The sequence below is a fragment of the Nansenia antarctica genome (genome assembly GCF_963989245.1).
Source record: "Nansenia antarctica genome assembly, chromosome: 8".
NCBI classification, from domain to species: Eukaryota; Metazoa; Chordata; class Actinopteri; order Argentiniformes; family Microstomatidae; genus Nansenia; species Nansenia antarctica.
Window position 1 is genome coordinate 19579101 of NC_137678.1, and position 25943 is coordinate 19605043.

A 25943-nucleotide genomic window follows, 5' to 3' on the forward strand; every position below is an offset into this window, starting at 1 on the left:
CACACACACACACTCACACACTCACACACACTCACACAGTACACTGGCAGTGCCTCTCTCTCTCTCCTTCTCCCTCTTTCCCCCTAATCAGCAGGATTGTTGTCAGGTGTGCGGGAGTCAGGCTCAGCTGCTCTACATCTCAACTCATTAGTCCTCCATAAAGACCCAGTAGGAAGCGACTACATCGTCCAGTTATTGCCGTCAATAGTGGGCTGAAATCTTTCACTCGTGAATTATTTTCCCGGTTCGCGCAGATTTATTTTTAGAATAAATAAAATATATATATATATATATGTACTCGCACATTGTGCTCGTGAATTTATTTCTCTAGTCGCACAGATTTATTTTTAGTCGCAATTGCGAGTGAAATGGTCGCACTGTCGAGCCCTGACCCTCCTGCCTGAGGGGAGCGGGGCGAAGAGACCGTGTCCTGGGTGTGCGGGGTCAGCCATGATCTTCCTGGCCCTCCCCAAAGCCCTACTTTTAAACAGGGCCTCAAGGGGGGGCAAAGGGCAGCCAATCACCCTCTCCGCCGAGCGTATCACCCGCTGCAGCTTGGCCTTGTCCTTGGCCGCTGCAGCGGGGAACCAGATGATGATGGCGGAGGTGACGATGGACTCAATGATGGCCGTGTAGAAGTTCACCAGCGTGGTCTTAGGAAGGTGGAATTTCCTGAGCTGCCTCAGGAAAAACAGTCTCTTCTGGGCCTTTTTTGTGAGGGCGTCGATGTTGGGCCCCCACTTCAAGTCCCGAGAGACTGTCACCCCAAGGAAGCAGCATGACTCCACTGTGGTGACTGGAGTGCCTCCCAGTATGATTGGAGAGGGAGGGGGTGGGTTCCTCCTGAAGTCCACTATCAGCTCCACTGTCTTAAGAGCATTTAGCTCAAGGTTGTTCCGGGTGCACCAGGAGACCACCAAGTCAATCTCGCTCCTGTAAGCAGATTCATCCCCCCTGGAGATGAGCCCTACCAGGGTGGTATCGTCCGCGAACTTGAGGAGCTTGACCGACTGGTGGCTGGAGGTACAGCAGTTGGTGTAGAGGGAAAACAGGAGGGGAGACAGGACGCAGCCCTGCGGGGAACCGGTGCTGATGGTCCTCAGCTCAGAGATGGACTTCCCGAGCTTCACCCGCTGGGTCCTGTTGGACAGAAAGTTCGTGATCCACCTGCAGGTGTAGTCAGGCACCTGCAGTGCAGAGAGCCCACACTCCAGTATGGGTGGCAAGATGGTGTTGAATGCCGAACTGAAGTCAACGAACAGGATTCTGGCGTAGGTCCCGGCCGTGTCCAGATGTTCTAGGACATGGTGTAGGGCCATGTTGACCGCGTCCTCCACGGACCTGTTGGCTCTATACGCGAACTGCAGGGGGTCTAGGAGAGGGTCTGTGATGGACTTTAGGTGGGCAAGGACGAGGCGTTCAAAGACCTTCATGACTACAGAGGTCAGGGCAACGGGTCTGTAGTCATTCAGGCCTGTGATCCTCCACTTTTTGGGGACAGGGATAATGGTGGAGGTCTTGAAGCAGGCTGGTACCTGACAGCACTCCAGGGAGGAGTTGAAGATGTTGCTGAACACAGGGGACAGCTGGTCAGCGCAGAACTTCAACATGGAGGGTGAGACAGCATCCGGACCGGCCGCCTTCCGGGGGTTCTGTCTCTTGAACAGGCGGTTCACCTCTCTCTCTGAGACAGAGAGGTGTGTGCGGGCAGAGGGGGTGGGGCTCAGGGGAGAGAAGGGAGGAGGAGGGGAGGTTGGGGAGAGGGGGGGGGGAGGGGGGGCAGTAGTAGAGGGGGCAGACTGTGGGCGGGCAGAGGGGGTGGGGCTCAGGGGAGAGGAGGAGGGGAGGTTGGGGAGAGGGGGGGGGGGAGGGGGGACAGTAGTAGAGGGGGCAGACTGTAGTTCGAATCTGCAGTAAAACTTGTTCAGTTCATTTGCAAGGAGAGTGCTTTCTGTGGTCTGAGGGGGTTTTGGTTTATAGTTGGTAATTTGTTTTAGACCCTTCCAGACAGAGGCAGCGTTGCCATCTGAGAATTGTTGTTGCAGTTTCTCAGAGTAGCGATGTTTTGCTTGCTTAACAGCTGCCTCGAACTTGTACCTGGCGTCTCTAAACCTGTTCTTGTCACCCCTCTGCCAGGCATCCTCCTTCTCCAACCTCAGCCTTCTGAGCTGGGCTGTGAATCAGGGTTTGTCATTATTATAACTAGTGTTGTTCCGATACCATTTTTTGATCCCGATACCGATACCTGACCGTGCAGTACTTGCCGATACCGAGTACCGATCCGATACCACGGCGTTTGAAAAAACAAAACAAAAAAACATGTTTTTTGAGCCGCATACTCACCTTGATGTAAAATTATTGCTAACACTTAGTCTGGCACTGCTCAAAACCTTTGTAAAACAGGAAAAAATACCAACAGAGAGTGAATGCTATAGAACTTTTTTTTATTGTCTACCTGGTATGGTGACAAGAAAATCACCCCCTTATAAAACCTGAAATGTGGCTCTCACAGATGCCAATCAGTGCAATATCCATTTAAGATATAAAACAGTCGTAGTAGTAGTGCAACAGCAAGTTAACATTTACAAACAAAATAACTTTAAGATATAAAACAGTCGTAGTAGTAGTGCAACAGCAAGTAAACAATTACAAACAAAATAACTTTAAGATATAAAACAGTCGTAGTAGTAGTGCAACAGCAAGTGAACATTTACAAACAAAATAACTTTAAGATATAAAACAGTCGTAGTAGTAGTGCAACAGCAAGTAAACACTCAAACCTTACTTCTGATTAAGCAGCATCACTGGCAGATTAGCCTTGAGAAATACAAGCATCTCAGCGTTTTTGGCACTCAGCCTGTTCCTCTTATCATCTAAAATATGTCCTGCTATGCTGAAAAGTCGCACGCTATCTACACTTGTGCAAGGTGCACAGAGGAAGACCTAAAACTCTCGCGCTAATAGTTGTTGTTGCTATGGGCCTTAGCCTAGCTTAGTGACTTCCTGCTTGCGGGGTCACATGACGTCGCTGAACACTACCTACACTACGTTCGTGAAGTCGCGCTGGAACTCTGACCAGCACTCGTGGAACGCCTCTCGTCCAATCAAAGCACTCGGTCCCTTTATGACGTCGAGCCCAGTGTGCGCTTCGGCGCTCTCGGAGCGAATCGACGAACGCAGCAAATGCCGTATGATATTCGTGGTATTGAAAGTCCTTGCGTGCGTTCCTCCGCGAGGAATTTCTTTTGAGCAGACATTACAAACTGCATATTTGTTGTCTCTTTCCGACACTGTGTAAATTTGGTATCGGGTGTTATTATTTGTTAGTACTCGCCGATACCGATACCAGCATTTTTGTGCGTATCGGTGGCCATGCCGATACTAGTATCGGTATCGGAACAACACTAATTATAACTGACCCTGGTCCGAGTTGGAACACACACCTCCTCGCAGTAGCTGACGAATGACGTCACAGTGTCAGTGTACGCATCCAAGTCGTTACCGGCCTCAGCCCCCGCCCACTCCACATAGCCCTCGTCACAGCCAGCCCGCTCTAACCAGGCGCTGGTTTTCTCCTTAGCCTCGCTGTCCCATGTTCTGAACGACTTAACTACAGGTTTTGACACTTTTAGTCTCTGCCTGTAGGATGGGATCAGATGGACAATGTCGTGGTCAGATTTGCCCAGCGCAGCTCGGGAGACAGCGTGGTAGGCGTTCTTGATGGTACAGTAGCAGTGGTCTAACGTCCTCTCCCCCCGAGTGGGGCATTTGACCTGCTGCCGATATTTGGGCAGAGCTTCGGTTAAATGTAAAAAAAATAATAAAAACATTAAATTAAATCAAGCCTCAAACCAGCAACCTTCGGACTTCTCGCTGGCTGCCATAACCCCTGCGCCAAACACACCGCTGTGATGACGCCAATGCAAGTTGATAGACATACCAATTATTATTATTTATTGTTTTATATCTCACACTTTCAAAATATCCATCGATCGATCACACTTTCAAAATATCAAATTATCTATCTATCGGTCAAACTATCTCGTAAAAAGTGGGAACTAATATTTCCTAAAAGACACTTGAGGAACTATCGTTCGGGATGTAGTTTCCGCCTGTGAGACATTTTTGACGCACGCATTACCTAAACCAGCCTGTAAGTCTGCTCGTGACCAGAATTACTCAAAAGGATTGGTTGCATAGCCAAGCAGCGAATTATTTGAGCCTTATTGATGGAACCGAATGCAAGCTGAAATTAGCGCCCGGATCGGATTTAAACCTGGATCTAACCTGGAGTTAATCGCACCCTCCTGATGTTCCACAAGCCACATTTCCAGAATATGGGATGTAGGCAATGTGCCTATTGTACATACAATTGTTAGACTAATGCTATTGCTAAACTGTTTCATTTTTGGAGCCCCACAATTGTGAAATAAATACAATTGTTTTTCAGATGTAATGGACAAGAATAAACAAATGGCTCCTTTTGAACTCTCCCTCCCCCCAAAGCTTTGGTCACCTCAGTTTTTGCATTACACCTCTGTTACACACAAATTAAATGTTCTCCACTAAAGGGTGTCGAAGCGCAAAATGAAAGGAGTGCCACAACCTGAAAAGAATGCCACCGTCGAGAACGCACCACCTTCCAAGAAGCAAAGAAGGTCAGTACAGTTTTCAGTGTCTGGCTCTCTCCTGTCCTCCTCAGTGTCTGGCTCTCTCCTGCCCTCAGCCACCGTTATCTGGGATCATCACCAGAACGTGTGGCTTGGTTTCTAAACCGACATACTCTTGGATGTTGTCATGGCAGAAAAGGGGAATATTATTTGCTCCCCCTGGTGAAGATCCCAGTGGGTGTATTATATCAGAGTGGAGGACAATCCTCTTTACATTTGCTTCTGTCCAACGCCTGAGACTATAGGATGTGCATGTTTGCTGTTGTCATGGCAGACTTGGACCCTCTTGAGCCAGACACAGTACAGCGTCCTTGGGTTTTTGAGAAGCGCTATATAAATTAAAGTTATTATTATTATTATTATTGACTGTGTTACTCTTTACAGCATTAAACCATCCATTGTAAAAACAGCTGTCCGTCTGTCCAGGTAAATCTGCAGTGTCTTATCTTTCACGGTGGTGGCAAACGTTCTTTTCAAGGGATTGTTTTTTTATCAATAATGCACTGACTTGGAATGGCCATCAGAACTTTTGAAATGGACACATGGTCTTATCACTGTATTCTCTCATACCGGTACAATTTTGTGGCACCTTTTCTTTTTTTAGGAGTATGCAATCAGCTTTGAATAGAGATGCTTCTAATCAAGTTTTTTTTTTTTTTGCGGGGGTAGAATACAGTAACCTGACCCTTGTTGTGCTTGTTTTCCCAGGAGCGCCTCCTCGTCTCAGCTGGTCAGACGCAGGAGTGGCGGCCGCAGGAGTGGCGCCCGTACCAGCGGGCGTCTGGAGGCAGTCAAGGCCCGGGCAGCAGCAGCAGCAGCTAACAACACCAAGTGAGTCGTGCAGAGAGGCGGCCATGGACTGGTTTGATTTCTTTTTAGAAATGTTGTACATAATGCGTTATGAGTCACAAACCAGAGAGAACATAGAAATGGAGACGGGAGGTAGCATTATGACAGCTAGCCAAAGAGTTGAGTGATTTTTCTAATGAATAGTAAACTCTTTTAAAACCCTGACGTGGACTGAAACGGTCCACTTATTTACCGCTGGTTAGAATGTGAAATATAAAAATGTAATTTAAACAATATTGGGGCCATGTTTGGGCTGGCCTGTGCAGCAAACCTCAACGGCCTTTAAAAAGTTTCTATAATGACTTATGTCTACCCCAGGCAAAAGAGCTCTGAGCAACAGGAGTTGGAGCGCATGAAGAGCCTTCACAAGGAAGTAGCGGACCAGAGAAGGAGGAACGAGGCCAGCTACAAGGCTGCTATGGCAGGCAGTGAGTAGGGGTGTAACGGATCACCTAACTCACGGATCGGATCGTGTCACGGTTTTTGAGTCACGGATCGGATCATTTTTCGGATCAACACAAAACATTTTTGTTTTTATAAAAACTGCTTTTTCCTTGAATTCTGTAAAAACACCACTTTTACTATGTGACAAAAACCAACAACATTCAAGATGTCAAAACTGGTAATATATATATATATATATATATATATATATATATACATACATATATATACATATATATAATATATATATAACATATTCTACACTCAAACATTACATAATTATACTGAAATACACTCAATTTAAATGATAGGAGAGGGGGAGGAGGCGCCTGGTTGCAGCAGTGAATCACTGGGCTCTTTAAAGCAGATGAATAAACATGTTTTATGCCACTTTTAACAAAATAATAAAGTGAACCCTTATTTTGAACATGGTATGAAAAAAATGCCTACATTATCAGAAGTTGTCGAGCTACCTTTTTCGTGCCTCCCGTCATAGTTGACAGAGAAGCCAAAGTGCTCCCATACATGGGATTTAAATGACGAGGGAGGCATTTCGAGTTCTTCTCTGCCGAACAACGTAACATGATACACTTGGGCCGCGTTCGTAAATTCGCTTTGAGAGCGCCGGAGCGCACACTGGGTCCGACGTCATAAAGGGACCAAGTAATTTGATTGGACAAGAGGCGTTCCTTGAACGCTGATCAGATTCCAGAGCGGATTTACGAACGCAGCCTTGTTGTTGTGGATTCCCAGCTTCACGTGTAGTGAGCAAACAACGGATTCTTTTTCTTTCGCATTATCAACCTATCATTGCGCTTTAGAGTAAAACAAAGCCCGCAACTGTCGCGTCTATCTTTTCATGGCAACCCTACATTGTGATTTACAAGAGATATTAAGTAAGATATTAAGTAATATTATTACTTGTTAACAGTGATACAGTATATAGGTTTGCTTCTCTGTCCACTTTATCCAAGCTAGACCCCCTGTATCATTCGGTTCTAAGATACATCACCAATAGTGCCTTCAGGACCCATCACTGTACACTGTATAGTCTGGTTGGATGGCCATCTCTTTCTGTCAGAAGGCTCCAACACTGGTACACTCTTGTGTTTAAAATCATCTCTGGCTTCTTACCGAATTATCTGGGCCTGAAGTTCATCCCTATACCGAGTGGCTCGGGTCTCAGGTCTCGTAGATGGCTACAATACAAGGTGCCACTTATCATGAACAATGTTGGAAGGGCAAGCTTGTCTTATTATGGCCCTTGGTCTTGGAATGACCTACAGACTACTTTTAAATTAGAGGCCCTTATTTCCATAAGTATCTTCAAGCGTAGATTAAAGGATGTGGTCACCGCTCGCTGTACCTGCTTTGGTTAGACTTCTCAATGTTTTAATCACCTTGTAAATACCCCTACCATTGTTTGTCTATTGTATTGTTGCCACTGTCTTATGTCCTGTCTTGTTATCTGAACTGTTTTTTAAGCTACTATTTTGACCCTGTCTTGGCCAGGTCTCTCTTGTAAAAGAGGTTTTAATCTCAATATGACTTCCTGGTAAAATAAAGGTTTAAAAAGAAAAAAAAAATTTTTTTGCAATTGATCCGCGGTACACACGCGTTCCGAACCGTGGAGGGCGATCCGAACGGATCACGGAATTTCCGTGATCCGTTACACCCCTAGCAGTGAGTAGCCCTGACATCTCCCCCGTGCCCCCCCCCCATCAACCCCTGGGATTGGGTGGATGTAGGCAGCGTGGTGGTACAGGTTTTTTTTCTTGACTACTAATGCATTGCTTATGCCTATCCAATCCCTGAGATCACCTCAAATGTCTAGGGTTTCAATTCAGATTTGGGTATTAAAGTTGAGTGTTGCAACTGTCTTGTCTGTTTTGTAAAGAGATATTCCAACTTGTGTCATCAGGCCAGCTCCCTAAGAAGTTGGTTCTCTCCACCACGGTCCCAAAGGAGTTCCACTTCAGTACGGACGGCCGAGTGAAGGCAGGCCCTGCTGTTGACGTCCACAAGCCCATGGACAAACACACCGCTGTGATGACGCCAATGCAAGTTGATAGACATACCAATTATTATTATTTATTGTTTTATATCTCACACTTTCAAAATATCTATCGATCGATCACACTTTCAAAATATCAAATTATCTATCTATCGGTCAAACTATCTCGTAAAAAGTGGGAACTAATATTTCCTAAAAGACACTTGAGGAACTATCGTTCGGGATGTAGTTTCCGCCTGTGAGACATTTTTGACGCACGCATTACCTAAACCAGCCTGTAAGTCTGCTCGTGACCAGAATTACTCAAAAGGATTGCAGCGAATTATTTGAGCCTTATTGATGGAACCGAATGCAAGCTGAAATTAGCGCCCGGATCGGATTTAAACCTGGATCTAACCTGGAGTTAATCGCACCCTCCTGATGTTCCACAAGCCACATTTCCAGAATATGGGATGTAGGCAATGTGCCTATTGTACATACAATTGTTAGACTAATGCTATTGCTAAACTGCTTCATTTTTGGAGCCCCACAATTGTGAAATAAATACAATTGTTTTTCAGATGTAATGGACAAGAATAAACAAATGGCTCCTTTTGAACTCTCCCTCCCCCCAAAGCTTTGGTCACCTCCGTTTTTGTATTACACCTCTGTTACACACAAATTAAATGTTCTCCACTAAAGGGTGTCGAAGCGCAAAGTGAAAGGAGTGCCACAACCTGAAAAGAATGCCACCGTCGAGAACGCACCACCTTCCAAGAAGCAAAGAAGGTCAGTACAGTTTTCAGTGTCTGGCTCTCTCCTGTCCTCCTCAGTGTCTGGCTCTCTCCTGCCCTCAGCCACCGTTATCTGGGATCATCACCAGAACGTGTGGCTTGGTTTCTAAACCGACATACTCTTGGATGTTGTCATGGCAGAAAAGGGGAATATTATTTGCTCCCCCTGGTGAAGATCCCAGTGGGTGTATTATATCAGAGTGGAGGACAATCCTCTTTACATTTGCTTCTGTCCAACGCCTGAGACTATAGGATGTGCATGTTTGCTGTTGTCATGGCAGACTTGGACCCTCTTGAGCCAGACACAGTACAGCGTCCTTGGGTTTTTGAGAAGCGCTATATAAATTAAAGTTATTATTATTATTATTATTATTGACTGTGTTACTCTTTACAGCATTAAACCATCCATTGTAAAAACAGCTGTCCGTCTGTCCAGGTAAATCTGCAGTGTCTTATCTTTCACGGTGGTGGCAAACGTTCTTTTCAAGGGATTGTTTTTTTATCAATAATGCACTGACTTGGAATGGCCATCAGAACTTTTGAAATGGACACATGGTCTTATCACTGTGTTCTCTCATACCGGTACAATTTTGTGGCACCTTTTCTTTTTTTAGGAGTATGCAATCAGCTTTGAATAGAGATGCTTCTAATCAAGTTATTTATTTTTTTGCGGGGGTAGAATACAGTAACCTGACCCTTGTTGTGCTTGTTTTCCCAGGAGCACCTCCTCGTCTCAGCTGGTCAGACGCAGGAGTGGCGGCCGCAGGAGTGGCGCCCGTACCAGCGGGCGTCTGGAGGCAGTCAAGGCCCGGGCAGCAGCAGCTAACAACACCAAGTGAGTCGTGCAGAGAGGCGGCCATGGACTGGTTTGATTTCTTTTTAGAAATGTTGTACATAATGCGTTATGAGTCACAAACCAGAGAGAACATAGAAATGGAGACGGGAGGTAGCATTATGACAGCTAGCCAAAGAGTTGAGTGATTTTTCTAATGAATAGTAAACTCTGTTAAAACCCTGACGTGGACTGAAACGGTCCACTTATTTACCGCTGGTTAGAATGTGAAATATAAAAATGTAATTTAAACAATATTGGGGCCATGTTTGGGCTGGCCTGTGCAGCAAACCTCAACGGCCTTTAAAAAGTTTCTATAATGACTTATGTCTACCCCAGGCAAAAGAGCTCTGAGCAACAGGAGTTGGAGCGCATGAGCCTTCACAAGGAAGTAGCGGACCAGAGAAGGAGGACCGCGGCCAGCTACAAGGCTGCTATGGCAGGCAGTGAGTAGCCCTGACATCTCCCCCGTGCCCCCCCCATCAACCCCTGGGATTGGGTGGATGTAGGCAGCGTGGTGGTACAGTTTTTTTTTCTTGACTACTAATGCATTGCTTATGCCTATCCAATCCCTGAGATCACCTCAAATGTCTAGGGTTTCAATTCAGATTTGGGTATTAAAGTTGAGTGTTGCAACGGTCTTGTCTGTTTTGTAAAGAGATATTCCAACTTGTGTCATCAGGCCAGCTCCCTAAGAAGTTGGTTCTCTCCACCACGGTCCCAAAGGAGTTCCACTTCAGTACGGACGGCCGAGTGAAGGCAGGCCCTGCTGTTGACGTCCACAAGCCCATGGACAAACACACCGCTGTGATGACGCCAATGCAAGTTGATAGACATACCAATTATTATTATTTATTGTTTTATATCTCACACTTTCAAAATATCTATCGATCGATCACACTTTCAAAATATCAAATTATCTATCTATCGGTCAAACTATCTCGTAAAAAGTGGGAACTAATATTTCCTAAAAGACACTTGAGGAACTATCGTTCGGGATGTAGTTTCCCCCTGTGAGACATTTTTGACGCACGCATTACCTAAACCAGCCTGTAAGTCTGCTCGTGACCAGAATTACTCAACAGGATTGCAGCGAATTATTTGAGCCTTATTGATGGAACCGAATGCAAGCTGAAATTAGCGCCCGGATCGGATTTAAACCTGGATCTAACCTGGAGTTAATCGCACCCTCCTGATGTTCCACAAGCCACATTTCCAGAATATGGGATGTAGGCAATGTGCCTATTGTACATACAATTGTTAGACTAATGCTATTGCTAAACTGTTTCATTTTTGGAGCCCCACAATTGTGAAATAAATACAATTGTTTTTCAGATGTAATGGACAAGAATAAACAAATGGCTCCTTTTGAACTCTCCCTCCCCCCAAAGCTTTGGTCACCTCAGTTTTTGTATTACACCTCTGTTACACACAAATTAAATGTTCTCCACTAAAGGGTGTCGAAGCGCAAAATGAAAGGAGTGCCACAACCTGAAAAGAATGCCACCGTCGAGAACGCACCACCTTCCAAGAAGCAAAGAAGGTCAGTACAGTTTTCAGTGTCTGGCTCTCTCCTGTCCTCCTCAGTGTCTGGCTCTCTCCTGCCCTCAGCCACCGTTATCTGGGATCATCACCAGAACGTGTGGCTTGGTTTCTAAACCGACATACTCTTGGATGTTGTCATGGCAGAAAAGGGGAATATTATTTGCTCCCCCTGGTGAAGATCCCAGTGGGTGTATTATATCAGAGTGGAGGACAATCCTCTTTACATTTGCTTCTGTCCAACGCCTGAGACTATAGGATGTGCATGTTTGCTGTTGTCATGGCAGACTTGGACCCTCTTGAGCCAGACACAGTACAGCGTCCTTGGGTTTTTGAGAAGCGCTCTATAAATTAAAGTTATTATTATTATTATTATTGACTGTGTTACTCTTTACACTACAGCATTAAACCATCCATTGTAAAAACAGCTGTCCGTCTGTCCAGGTAAATCTGCAGTGTCTTATCTTTCACGGTGGTGGCAAACGTTCTTTTCAAGGGATTGTTTTTTTATCAATAATGCACTGACTTGGAATGGCCATCAGAACTTTTGAAATGGACACATGGTCTTATCACTGTATTCTCTCATACCGGTACAATTTTGTGGCACCTTTTCTTTTTTTAGGAGTATGCAATCAGCTTTGAATAGAGATGCTTCTAATCAAGTTATTATTTTTTTTGCGGGGGTAGAATACAGTAACCTGACCCTTGTTGTGCTTGTTTTCCCAGGAGCGCCTCCTCGTCTCAGCTGGTCAGACGCAGGAGTGGCGGCCGCAGGAGTGGCGCCCGTACCAGCGGGCGTCTGGAGGCAGTCAAGGCCCGGGCAGCAGCAGCAGCAGCTAACAACACCAAGTGAGTCGTGCAGAGAGGCGGCCATGGACTGGTTTGATTTCTTTTTAGAAATGTTGTACATAATGCGTTATGAGTCACAAACCAGAGAGAACATAGAAATGGAGACGGGAGGTAGCATTATGACAGCTAGCCAAAGAGTTGAGTGATTTTTCTAATGAATAGTAAACTCTGTTAAAACCCTGACGTGGACTGAAACGGTCCACTTATTTAGCGCTGGTTAGAATGTGAAATATAAAAATGTAATTTAAACAATATTGGGGCCATGTTTGGGCTGGCCTGTGCAGCAAACCTCAACGGCCTTTAAAAAGTTTCTATAATGACTTATGTCTACCCCAGGCAAAAGAGCTCTGAGCAACAGGAGTTGGAGCGCATGAGCCTTCACAAGGAAGTAGCGGACCAGAGAAGGAGGAACGAGGCCAGCTACAAGGCTGCTATGGCAGGCAGTGAGTAGCCCTGACATCTCCCCCGTGCCCCCCCCATCAACCCCTGGGATTGGGTGGATGTAGGCAGCGTGGTGGTACAGGTTTTTTTTCTTGACTACTAATGCATTGCTTATGCCTATCCAATCCCTGAGATCACCTCAAATGTCTAGGGTTTCAATTCAGATTTGGGTATTAAAGTTGAGTGTTGCAACTGTCTTGTCTGTTTTGTAAAGAGATATTCCAACTTGTGTCATCAGGCCAGCTCCCTAAGAAGTTGGTTCTCTCCACCACGGTCCCAAAGGAGTTCCACTTCAGTACGGACGGCCGAGTGAAGGCAGGCCCTGCTGTTGACGTCCACAAGCCCATGGACTTCAACGCCCAGCTCCGCAAACACCCCATCTCTCCGGTAGAACCTCAACCTCCATATTTTAGACACCTGCCACAACTGCTCTTGGGCTATGCCCATACTAGCCCTAAATCAGAATCAGAATTGCTTTTATTACATCAATATACGGATACAAGGAGTGAAGTTCTTGGGTACAGGTTCAAATAGGCATTGGCATTGCAGTTGAAACACAAAATTGCAATGATTCAAATCATGACTTCATGTCGCGGTGTATTGGAAACACCGTTCTCAATCAAATGAAGGCTGTTGGATTGCCATCGGTCCTGTCTCTCGCTGCTTTTTCATTCTTAAAAAAGTTAACTGGTCGCTTATTACTGCAGCGTGGCCGGTGGAGATCCACATTTTGGACTATACTAGTTTATTGCCATCCTCTTGGGTAATTGTTGTCCCCCCCTATCTGAATTGATCTACTTTTCTCTCTCAGATGAAGGTGTCAAAGGGCACCACCGTGCCAAAGCCTTTCAACCTGTCGACTGGTGGCAAGCGGAGGGCGGACGAGGCTGCCTACGTCCCCTACGCCCAGCAGATCGAGCAGTTCCACAGACGCACCCCAGACCGCTATCACCTGCGCAGCCAGCAGAGTCAGGATAAGGGTACGTGTTCTGATTTTGCTTCTTCAATCATCAATTCTGTGTCCCCGATCATGGCTGGGGATTCCTAGGCAACACAGATCTTTTGACACTCCAACTGAAATACGGTACCTCACCTTCCCCTCTATCCAGGCCCGTCTCCGGTGAAATTGGAGCAGCTGAGGAACACCATCCCTCACACGCCTCAGCTGATGACCCGGCAGAGGGCCCGGTCCACCCTGGTGAAGAGCAGCGCTGAGCTGGAGGATGAGGAGCTGCAGAAGCAGCAACAGTACGTGTAGTTTAGTCCAACGCTTCATCTGGTCTGCCTCCCAGTTTTCTCACGTTTCTGTCTTTCGATCTTGGTTGTCGTCGTTTTATTAGCCCTGTCGGGGGAAAACGGGTGCATAGTTGTTATGCACTTCAGGTCAGTGAATGTAGATTTGAACACAGATGTGTTCAGATGTCTAGTTGTGAACCAGCCATGGAGAAAGGGTAAACAATTAACACCCACCAAATGGAGCACAAGATCACAACATAACATCCAGGGGAAAATATTTATACTTAAAGCCTACAGGAGGTTTGTTCTGTGCAGGCAATCATTTTCAATGTGTCAGAAGTCGTGCTAATGTATTCATTGTGACCTTTGCCTTTTTAATATTGGTTAAAAGAAAAATCGGCCAGAATTCTCATTCACCAGACACCTTGGCTGGTAGACCAAAATGTCAATGTTACAGATTGTGACAGTCCTGATTTGGCAGTCCTTGGGGTGCTCTAACCTGTGTGGTTCTCCCCAGGTTCAAGTTCAAAGCCCTCGAGTTGAATAGGAAGATCTTGGAGGCGGCGCTGAACCCCAAGAAGCCGGCGGTGAAGGAGCCCACCCAGCCTGAGGGCTTCTACCTGCAGATGGAGAAGAGAGCTCAGGCGCGGCAGGCCAACAAGAAGCCTGAGGAGCCCGAGGAGCAGTTCACCTTCCACTCCCGCCCGGTGCCCCTCCGCATCCTGGATGAGGTGGTGGTGAGTGCTGCTAGCCAGGCCTGACGTTGGCACATGACCCACGATCGAATGCCTTCAAAAAGTCAGTTGTTGTAGATCGACATGCTTTAAATAGAGCTGACTCCTCACTGTCAGGTCATTTGTCTGGCTGACGTGGTTCTGCAACCGTACGCCACTCTGAAGATGGTCCATAACGCTGGGATGCTTACGTTAATGGTCTCTTCCCCACACTTGTTGACAGGGTGTCCCAGAGAAGAAGCTGGCGAATCCCACAGTCCCAGAATCCCCTGCCTTTGCCCTGAAGAAGAGGGTACGGATCGAGAGAAAGGTGGAGGCGGTGAGGGCAGACAAAGTGATGTTTCACTTCCAAACTAGTTTCTCTGGCGTTTTCTGACCTCAACAGTGGTCTCGTGTGGACCTCCACGGCCCACACCTTCTGGGTTGAGCTGTTTCAAAATGGGCATGCTCTAATTTCTTGTTTTTTTCGGACTGACCTTTTTTAGGGATGAGTCCCTACAGATTTGATTTGACGTTGTGAGTGAATCTGACCCCAAACTCTGGTTGCAGGTGAAGGTGTTCACCCCAATGAAAGCCCACGCTGCTCCCCTCTATGGCGTGCCATTCCAGCCCAGGCTCCAGGAGAAGAACCAGGTGGAGGTATGCCCCTTCTCCTTCGATGAGCGGGAGAGGGAGAGGAAGGTGTTGAAAGACAAGAGAATGGATGACCTGCGAAATGAAGAGGTACGTCGTCCGCCCAACACATCACCTGAACCAGTTGTAAACCCTAACCCTGAATAAAGTGAGGGGAAATGTTTGAAACTGATGACTGGGCTCAAGACAGTGCTGACTTGGACAAAGGTTCCCACTGGGACCATATACTGAAATGTATGCGCTCACTGCTTTGTGTAGCTAAATGGCATATTACACCAATGGCCTGCCAATAGTGTACTGCACCTTCGGTGCTCATGCTAAGCCTTGACAAATAATGAAGGTTGGTAGAATACAGAAGTAGCAATAGAACTACAGGATGAATAGTGAACAGTATCAGAATATGCCTTCCCTACCTACCAGGCAAGTATTGCACCAGAGATTACTAAATGACAGCAATGGTCCTTGCCTGTTCCCAACCCCATGTGTACACACACACACACCAGACTCCTCCTGGAAACATAGAGCCACACCTGCCTCAAGCCTGGTACACAAAGATTTTCTAAATCTAAAACACGTTTAATCTTTATAGAATATTTAACAATCGTCGGCCCTGATCATTTTCTGAGCAGATTGTCGGGAGAAATGGACTCTTAACACACCTTACACCACAGGATAATCTTGTAGGATAATCTTTAGAGCCATCCGATAATCGGCCGTTTGCTGTCCTTGGTTGGAAGGGGGGAAATGGGACCAAAATGCAGGCATGATAATCGCTCACCTTTCGTCGAAATTAGCCATTTTGAATCCAAAATAGGTGACTTCCCTGAATCATATAGTTCCGATGAGTTATTTTTTTTGGGGGGGGGGGGGGGGGGGGAGCGGCCCATTAGTCTGGAGCGCACGTTGAACGTTCGAACGATAACATTTTGATGGGCCGTTGATGGCCCTACCAGGGCTACAGAAAAGCGAAGCAACGTAGCGAACAGGTGCGCAGGCGTGAAGGGCTGAAACTGTAATGTGCGCGTGAAACTCCTTGGTGAAGAAATTGGTGACAGAACGTCAGCCGCTGTTTTTGTATGCTGAGAGAAAGCAAGGACTGAAGTCGCAAATACTGAGATAAGAATGTAACATTAACAAAATACAAATTGCTAGCTAACGATAGATGGCTAACTTTGGTACTAACATTTGGTACTAACATTACTAAGTACAGATACAGTACAGATAACTACTAACGTTAGCGTTGTCAGCCTATTTTGCAAGCTGTTAGCCCCTTTCACACATAGTTCCCTGTAAATTAAATGGAATCGCAACCCTGGTCCGCCAGTGATTTTCGCCATTTAATGAGCTAAATGCCCGAAAAATAGGATGATGAATACATATAAAACTGAGGTATGATATATGGCAGTCTCAGGCGCCTGTCACGTCTCCAGTAGCTACATTAGAACTTTGCATCATTTGATACATATAAGGATCTTGTAACTTCGCAAACAATGGCAAAATGTAAATAGTTTACTCTATGTTCAACTGGAAAAGGTAGTGACAGATGATTTTCGTGTTTTAAAAATGCCTTTCCACCAAAGAACCGTGGAGCCGCGCCGTGTGAGCAGGCTGAGGGTCATACAATATTTGTATATTAAAGGCAACGCCGCGGCAGTTGAACAGAGTAAAGTATTTCAATTCTGCCATTGTTTGCGAAGTTACAAGATCCTTACATCCCGTCAAGATCCTTGATGATATAAATATGATGATAAATACATATAAAACGGCACATATATGGCAGTCTCACGCGCCTGTCACGTCTCCAGTACATTAGAACTTCGCATCCTTTGATGCATATGGCGGGATGTAAGGATCTGTAACTTCGCCGCGGCAGTTGAACATAGAGTAAACTATTTCAATTTTGCCATTGTTTGCGAAGTTACAAGATCCTTACATCCCGCCATATGTATCAAAGGATGCGAAGTTCTAATGTACTGGAGACGTGACAGGCGCGTGAGGCCATATATATCATACCTCCGTTTTATATGTATTTTTCGATATATAACGGAAGTATGATATATGGTATATATGTGTTGAGCTTGGGTGCACATGGATCGCGTGTATATATATACACCGTATTTTCCGGACTATAAGTCGCATCAGTCAAAAAATGCGACATTAAGAGGAAAAAACATATATAAGTCGCACTGGACTAAGTCGCATTTATTTAGAAATATATTTCACAAAATCCAAGACCAAGAACAGACATTTAATCTGGAAAGGCAAGTTTATTCAACTACACAATAGCATAAAGAACATACCTGGGAGGCTGAATAGGCTAAATGAACATAATGTAACCTCCAGTAATTCCAGGTTCCCCTCAACAAAGAGGCAACAAAAAGTTCAAGTTTATTACACAGTTGTAATAAAAGGCTGTTCTCAGTTAGCAGATCAGGTGCTGTGTGCTACGTGCTAGGTTATTAGCTCCAAGGAAACAGTGACATGGCTAATGAGATAGATAGCCCCCGAACACACTGAACAAACAATGCGCCGTGTTGTGGCTGCTACTCGGCGTGCACACCGAATTTCGGACTTCTAAAACTGGTGCTCCACTTCCTCCTTTTCACCCCCGGCCTCCTGTTAACCGTAATGAGATGAGATGAGATGAGATAACGTTTATTGCCATTTATGCATACACATTAAGCATACACATATAGGAATTTGATTTGGCGTTACAGTAAGAGCATTTCTAAATGCAATGCAAACAAAACAACACAGGACAGACAGCAGTGCAGACAGAACACAACAAACTGTAAAACCATAGCTGCCATGTGCGGCGCCATATATGTCCACAGAATACTGTAGAGAAGGGAGGGGGGGGGTGGTGGGGTGGCATGTGCGGGGGGAGGGGGGGGTAGGTATGGGTGGGGGGAGGGAGGATGTTCTGGGTCAGTCCGACCCGTCTTCGTAGAGCAGCAATCAGTGTCGCCATGGACAACGGCCTTGAGCACTGCCCCAGAAGGCGGCACAAAGTTCACCAGAGGGGGGGGGGGGGGGGGGGGTGGGTGGGTTGGCACGCTGCATGGAGGCTTCAGGGCATGGGGGAGCTTTTGAGCCATAATCAGGTGAATGGGTTCACTGTGAGGAAAAACAGCATTCCATAGAATCAAACCTCTCGAAAATTTGGGGTCTCCTGTCATTCGCCAATTCGGGGAGCAGCAAGATTGCCCACCTTGCGATCCAGATCCAGAACCCTATGGTTCAGATCCGTAAGCGCAGCGCCCTGCATTCCAGCCACTCTCCCCAGTTCTTTGATCAAGAGGGGCAGTTCGCGCAGATCTCTAATCACTGCTCCCATCTTTTTAATTTTCCGATAGATCATGGCAGCACTCAAACCGAGTCCAATGTGTCCAACTATCATAAATCCAAAAATGAAAACATCTTCCACGTCCTCAATCGACATGACTGCCAAGCAAACGAGACGCCAGTTGTCCCAGGCGTCTCTGATGTAACCTGCGGCAAAAGTTCCGTCTGGGCAGGCAGGTTCCCCCGAACCAGCTTTTCCTTGTGGAAAATCAATTGCATTCAGGGACCAGTAATCCCTTGACTAGGAGCGCACGGGTCACAATAACAAGCCAGCGAGTCCAACAAGCAAGTTACCAGTAAGCAAGTTCACCAAGCTACCGTTTGCTTAGCTTCAACAAGCTAATGTTTTAGATAACTTCTTCAGGGGTATAGGAGGAGCATATAGTTGTCACAAGCCCAGAGCGCCCTCTGTCGGCTGTAGACGGTAATGTTTACTCCTTGGTTCATGTCAGTCAGTATGAAATTATATATATTGATATATAAGTCGCAGGACCAGCCAAACTATGAAAAAAAGCGCGACTTTTTAAAAAAATACGGTATATATTCTTTTTTTTATTTTTTTTTCGCGCCCCCCCTGCAGTACCCCCCACACCCCACAGTTTGGGAAACACTGTACTAGCTTATATTAAAGCTGCACTGTTGTGCATTTCATGAGAAGTTGTCAGTCTAGTTTCTTATACAACATATGTGTATGTTTGTTTACATGTGAACATGTAAAGATACTTTATTTGCACTTAATTATACATTCATATTTTCGTTTTTGTACAGAAACAACTCACTAAAATTGACTTGCATAACTGATTTGGAGGAAAATATCCACCTCTACCCCCCCATTCGGTACCATGCCATATCGTGGCTTTTGCTGAAATGACGCCACTGGTCTCGTAGCCTATTGGAGTGTGTGTGAGAGAGGGAGAGCTTTTGTGAGCCCGCATGTATGATGTGTCTCTTTCTGGTACCCCAATAATCTTTTTTGGCTCTCAGTCTCCGACTGCCCTAGCAGGATCCGGGTCTCATATCCTTCTCACCTTTTTCACCCCGACCTGTTTTCATGCCTGAAAATGGGCCAGATTATCTTTGTGTGTACCAGGCTTTAGACAGTGTCATGATGTTCCTCTGGATCCTCCCAGGTGCCGACGTTCAAGGCCCAGCCCCTGCCAGACTTCTCTGAGGTGGTACTGCCTGAGAAGAAGGTGGCGGAGCCCACCAAGCCTGAGCCCTTCAGGCTGATGGCGGACGAGAGGGGGGCGGTCAAGAATGACCGCATGGAGCTCAAGGTAAGAAAGTAGATCTCCATTTAAATGAGTTTTCAACCTGAAGGTCTCTGCCTATTCAGTTTGGTTTAAACTTTTCATGTGGGAGACCGAATAGCGAAACCAGAACCAAATGCAGTGTAATATTATACTTATCAGTATAAGAGGACTTGAAACTGTACAGCAGCTATTTTATATTAGTCAAATAATGACTTGACCCAGAAGCTTCTCCCCTTCTGTATTAGTGCCCTGAGTATGCAAAATTGTGGCTCACCCCTCACATCCAGCTCACAGCTTGTTTGAATGACTCCCTTCTGGACAGCAGTACAGGGCCATCAGGTCAAAAACATCACGCCACTTGAACAGTTTCTTCCCCAAAGCCATAGCCCTCCTCAATAACTCCTGATCATTGCACTTTACATGTTTTTGCACTAAGTTGTACAATATATTTATTCACTCATATTAGTACTGTATAAATTGTCTTGAGTATTGTTGTGTTGTCGTATGTAAATACCATGTTCCTAGTGCACTGCACATGGTGAATAAAGTTGAATTGAATGAAACGCACTAATGCTGCTTCCCTCTAGATGAAGGAGGAGCAGAAGCGTCAGGCCGAGGCTGCTTCCTTTAAAGCCCGGCCCAACACGGTCACACACAAGGAGCCTTTCCTCCCCAGGAAGACGAGACGCTCGGCCCTTGGTAAGCATGAACACCCACCTCTGTGTCCACAGCCTGAGCTCCTCTGCTTTTCACACGGTGGCAGTGTTAGACAACCCTGGTCAGACATGCCTACATTCTCCCCACCCTTCAGCCATGGTTCCCTCCTTCACTTGCAGGGGCTCAACAGTCCCTCCAAACAAGGGCCTCTTCCTTCCAGAACCTTCTGGTTGAAATGCATAGTAGAACAGGGATCCTGTCCGCAGCTGTATAAATGTCTATCACAGCTGCCTCTTGGATCATAAGCCACCTCAAGCGCAGAATGTTTCAGTATGCAAGTGTGGAGCCAAAACATGCCAGAAAACTCCTGATGGACCAGGGTTGCCTACTTTACACAGGGATTTGTTTGGTTAACCCTGCTTCTCACACCTAACCGCACCTTTCATGTTTCATTTTCCCCTCACTGCTACCCCCCCACCTATCTTTGGAAACCCCTCCTCCGTTTGGCTCTTCAGAAGACATTAACAATTCCACAGTTCTAGAGGGCTTCCAGTTGTCCACGGAGAGGAGGGCCAAGGAGCGTCAGGAGTTTGAGCAATGGTTGTGTGAGAGGGAGGCGCTGAATGCTTGCATGGATGAGGCGAGGCGCAGGGAGACGGAGCAGCGGCAGAACGAGGAGACCGCACTGCTGCGCCAAGAACAGGTGATGTCACTGGGAAGAGATGGTGCTCCGACTTGTTTTCAGTTAGTTTGAGACTTACGTCAATGTCGTGATAATGACTTGGTTTGCTTTTGGGAAGGACCGATGCATAATGCAGGAATTATGGAAGCATTGCATTTGAGGGCAGACTATTCTCATTGATGCTGGCTGAATCTTTTTTAAAGTTAATTTAGGATGCACTTGAAATTGAACAGGTTCCGAGATCCCCATATTGCGTTTTGTTTGGACTATTTCTATTCGTAGGAAAGCACAGGATGTTTTGAAACCAGACTTTCAATCTCTCCCTACAGGTCCACAAGGCCCAGCCAGTCCGGCACTATAAGCCAGTGGTTCTGAAGAAGAGTGAGGTCTCGCTCACCATGCCCCTGACTCCCAACTTCTCAGACCGCTTCCGAATGTGATGGCTGGGAGATGGATGTTTAATTGTTTATATTTTTAACTACTTAATTTTGGGGGGTTATTTTCTTGGGTTTCTATCTAGTCTTGACTGCAGACTGTTTTATGCCCTGTACATTTGTCTACTTTTCATTTCACTTATTTAACTAAGTCATGTTTTGTTTTTAGAAAGTAGCGGCAACTTCATGTATGTTTTTACTGTATGAAAGTGTTTTATAAGCTGAATAAAAATAACTACAAAAATGATTTTGAGTTGCAGCCCTAGACTTTGTCGTACTGTTTCATACAAGATGTTAATGCTGCAATGTAGCAAGCAGTGGACATGCTTTCTGGCAGTTAAAATGAGATGACGTGTCCAGTGGTCTTGCACCGCGGTCTACAGTGCACACATGCCCATGTCGGCATGGTTTCGAATTCGGCCCATGCTCTGCTGACATGCCCTCTCGCCCATCTCCTTATTTCCTGTCTGTTTCCTGTCTGTCTTCACTGTATCTGTCCAATAAAATGAGAAATATATATATTTATACGAGTGGGACTGCCCCACTCAGAAAAATTACTTAAAAGAAAACGTGTTGACCTCTAATACATTTCAAATTCTCCAGACTAACATTCAGCACCTCAGCCAGTCATTGCATGTCTGACATCAAGTTGCTATGTGATGCGCCTCCCTGCATTTCCTTATTCCTTAGGAGTAGTGAGGTCTGGTAAGTGGCTGGAAGATCACCTTTTTCCTCCTTTTTGAAGCCTTTGTTTAGGCAGGGGGCTGAGATCAGTGTTCTTCAGCAGAGCCATACTTTATAGACCTCCAATTCATTAAATACATGTCAATTCACACAATTGAATGACTTAAACCAAAGGCAGATTTAACTAGTTAGTACAAAGTTGTCCCATGCCAGCAGTGACTACTAAATCAAGCTAATATCAAACATTGTTGTGTGCTCAAATAAAAGGTGACAAAAAAGCTTGGCAAATAAATTGAGCCTGGAGTGTGTTTTCAGTATCTTTTTTTCTGTGTCAAAGTTTGCATGTGAATCCTGCTCTTGACGTCTCTGTCTGCCCTGCCATGCATGCCTCAGTTATCTGCTACTATTCACCAGCACCCCCACCCACATGCCTATTTCTGGATCCGAAGCTGGAACTGTTAGAGATAAAGAAGTCAACCAACTAGCACACGGCAGCTTCTCTCTGGGTAGGACCAACCGGACCGTCTCATCCACACAACTCCGTTCACTCATGGACAGGACAACCTAATTGTACCTACTGGGCTTTCTGCAAGCTTTCCTTGATCTACCAGGTAGGTAAGTCTGAACATAATGGGAGAGGAGAGGACAGTTGACCTAGTAGTGTATTATGTTACTTGGGAGGATCTGTAACTATCTGACCAGTTGTGTCTGAGCTTGTCTTGTGGCCTATAGTGACTTTTCTTACATTTCTCTCATCTAGAGGCCAGAAACACTTTGTTGACTGCTTGTCAGCGCCGCCTCTTCCTCCTGTTTGAGAAGGCCTGTTGACTCCCGGTCGTCATTCGTTATGGGTTCAATGAAGTCTCCGCCAGCCACCTCTACTGTAGACCAGCCTGTACTAGAGGCCAAAGTAGATCACCTGGCTCGCACACTGGAGCAGATCTTCTCTCGAAGAAATGATTGTTGCCCCATCTGCTCCACCTGCAGTCTGCACTCCAACCAGCAGGGGGCCACAGAGAGACAACTGGCAAGCCAGTCCAGGCTTCTAGAGAAGTTGGAAAAGGAGGTTGCAAAGATGCAGAGGACCCTAGAGGGACTGTCCAAAGGTCCAGTACTAAGTAGCTTGCTCTGAAACAATCAGGGCCGCTTCCCAGATCCAGATAAGCCTACTTCCTGCCTGTCTGTCTAGGGGCTACTTAAAGGGGTAGTTTACCCACATACCATACCTGCGGTCGATTCTCTCCTCAATTCTTTCTCAAAAAGTGTTGGACAACATCGAAGGTTCCTGCCCTTTGACCTTCTCCTCCATAGAGTTTTGAGAAGGATGCAAGGGGTAAAGGAGAGACAGAGGCTGCGTTCGTAAATTCGCTCTGGAAATCTGATCAGCACTCATGGAATGCCTCTTGTCGAATCAAATTACTTGGTCCCTTTATTTTAGATTAGATTAGATTCAACTTTATTGTCATCGCAGAGTACAAGTACAATACAACGAAATGCAGTTTAGCATCCAACCAGAAGTGCAAATAGTGATATAAGAACATGATATAAATAGAATAAGATGTGGTGATAGGTAACTATGTAATATACAGTATGTGCAGAGGTAGTATTGTAAACATCAGTATAGTTAGAGGTATATACAGTTGAGCTATGTACAGTTAGGTAGTTTATATATAGTATCTAATGTGCAGAGTATAAAAAAGCTATGCCAGGAGGCAATGTGCAATATACAGTAGTACAAAGGTAGTAATGTAAACATCAGTAGTGCAAAGGTAGAGTGATCACATTAGACAGGGATGAACAGCTGTGTTAGTGTAGTGTGTAGTCCATAGTATCAAGACTATGGGTTATGACATTGAACCCAGTGTGCGCTCCGGCGCTCTCAGAGCGAATCTACTAACGCAGCCAGAGACAGAACACTTAAGAACAGAATTGTGTGAATCGCAACACTTCAATAAGGTTCAGCCATAATTCAGTATTCAATGACTGATATGAGAACGGTGAACTGACTGAACTACCTGAGTAGAGGTTTTTGATGTGTTTGGAACAAGGGCAATGATTGTGAAGTGGACAAATATCAATGATTTTGTCCATAGTGGCTTGACTTTGAATTTGATATCAAGATAAAGAGACTGGAGAAGGAGAACGTTTTCAATATCTGTTGAGGGTAATTCTGTTTTGTCTGGTCACTGTGTAGGTTTGGATGGAAGGGGGCCTTATACACTACAGTCAGCTGCCCCAACCATGGAGACACCAGCCAGTATAACATCTGGCCTTTCCAGGACCCAGCTCCTCACTGGGAAGGTAGGGCAGTGGATTGGAGGGAATCCCCAGGAGATCAGAGGTCCATCAATGGCCAGGTCCCACAGACCAAGTGAGGTAGTGGTAGCGGTAGTGGTCCCATCAACGTCGGCCATTCAAAAGACAACGACCATAACAACCGCAGGGACTGAAAACAAGCCAGCTACGGTAACCGTTCCATTAATACCGGGACCCCCATCGAAATCTGGAAAAGTGCCCTTTAATTTTGTATTCATCCTTGTGACATAAAGGTTAACATACAGTATATAACACGTTATCTGTTCTATTGACATAATGTATATTCATGTCTAAAGATCTTGGCTTCTGTTATTGGTTGGTCATGACACTGCAGTGACTACTACCTTTTAAGCTCTGTGTGAATGGCTGGATTGGGCCAATTTCGATCTTGCGGAACTCTTGCGGAAGCTAATGCCAGCATTTGAATGTTTAGTATTTTCCTAGTGGTCTGGTATGAAAGTGAGGGTGACATGTCTCTGTCTGGTGCTGTATTCTCTCTCATCCTCAGGATGAGACCTCAAATCAGGTGGAGACAAACAGACACCATGTCACAAAACAACACACTCTTACCACTCTTAAAACTCAGTTACATTAACAGCTGCATCTCACACACTGTGAGATTTCTTATTCTTTAGGTCTCTGGTTGAATTTAAGTGACCTATGTCTTTGAATTCAATTGCCATTTTTTGCTTGTTTGTCTCAAGACATTTCGATCCTCTCGGTATGGTGGAATAAAGACCAGTCATTCAAGACTGCTCTCACAGTTACCAGTATAAGGCACATTTGACACAGCCGCAATTGCCATTTTTTGCTTGTTTGTCTCAAGACATTTCGATCCTCTCGGTATGGTGGAATAAAGACCAGTCATTCAAGACTGCTCTCACAGTTACCAGTATAAGGCACATAAGACACAGCCGCAGAGGACGACCCCCTGCTGGCGGGAAAGCTGAACACCTTCTACGCCCGGTTCGACGAGGGGCGAACGGAGGTAACCACAACACAGACACCACTCTCTCCAGCTCTCAGCAGCCTCACCCTCACAGAGCACGAGGTGAGACGCGTACTGAAGGCGGTGGACCCCAGGAAAGCCTCGGGGCCGGATGGCGTCCTGGGACGGGTGCTGCGAGACTGCGCCGACCAGCTGGCCGGGGTTTTCACCAACATCTTTAACCAGTCCCTGTCCCAGGCCACCGTCCCACCCTACCTGAAAACCTCAACTATCATCCCAGTCCCGAAGAAAAGCACGGTGAGCTGCCTAAACGACTACCGCCCGGTGGCACTCACACCAATCATCATGAAGTGCTTCGAGAAACTAGTCCGGGCCCACATACTCACACGCCTCCCGCCCAACCTGGATCCATACCAGTTCGCCTACAGAGCCCACAGGTCCACAGAGGACGCCATAGCGACGACTCTCCACGCCACTCTATCCCACCTGGAGAGGGGAAACAGCTACGCGAGACTGCTCTTCGTGGACTTCAGCTCCGCCTTTAACACCATCCTTCCAGACAGGCTAGTGACCAAACTACTAGACCTGGGTCTATCACACTCTATA

At 46.0% G+C, this 25943-nt stretch overlaps 1 protein-coding gene across 1 annotated transcript; it reads left to right on the top strand.

Moving 5' to 3' along the window:
- Positions 1 to 4587: 4587 nt before the first annotated feature.
- LOC308163995 (targeting protein for Xklp2-B-like) lies at positions 4588 to 21394 on the top strand (the record flags this gene model as incomplete). Its single annotated transcript, XM_080538161.1, has 20 exons — positions 4588 to 4658; positions 5379 to 5501; positions 5838 to 5947; positions 7885 to 8023; positions 8659 to 8745; positions 9469 to 9585; positions 9922 to 10028; positions 10265 to 10403; positions 11851 to 11973; positions 12310 to 12416; positions 12653 to 12801; positions 13226 to 13394; positions 13524 to 13662; positions 14168 to 14387; positions 14608 to 14703; positions 14934 to 15107; positions 19493 to 19639; positions 20203 to 20314; positions 20788 to 20975; positions 21284 to 21394. The coding sequence occupies 20 exons, from the start codon at positions 4588 to 4590 to the stop codon at positions 21392 to 21394; spliced, it is 2628 nt and encodes an 875-aa protein (XP_080394287.1).
- Between the last annotated feature and the right edge of the window lie 4549 nt (positions 21395 to 25943).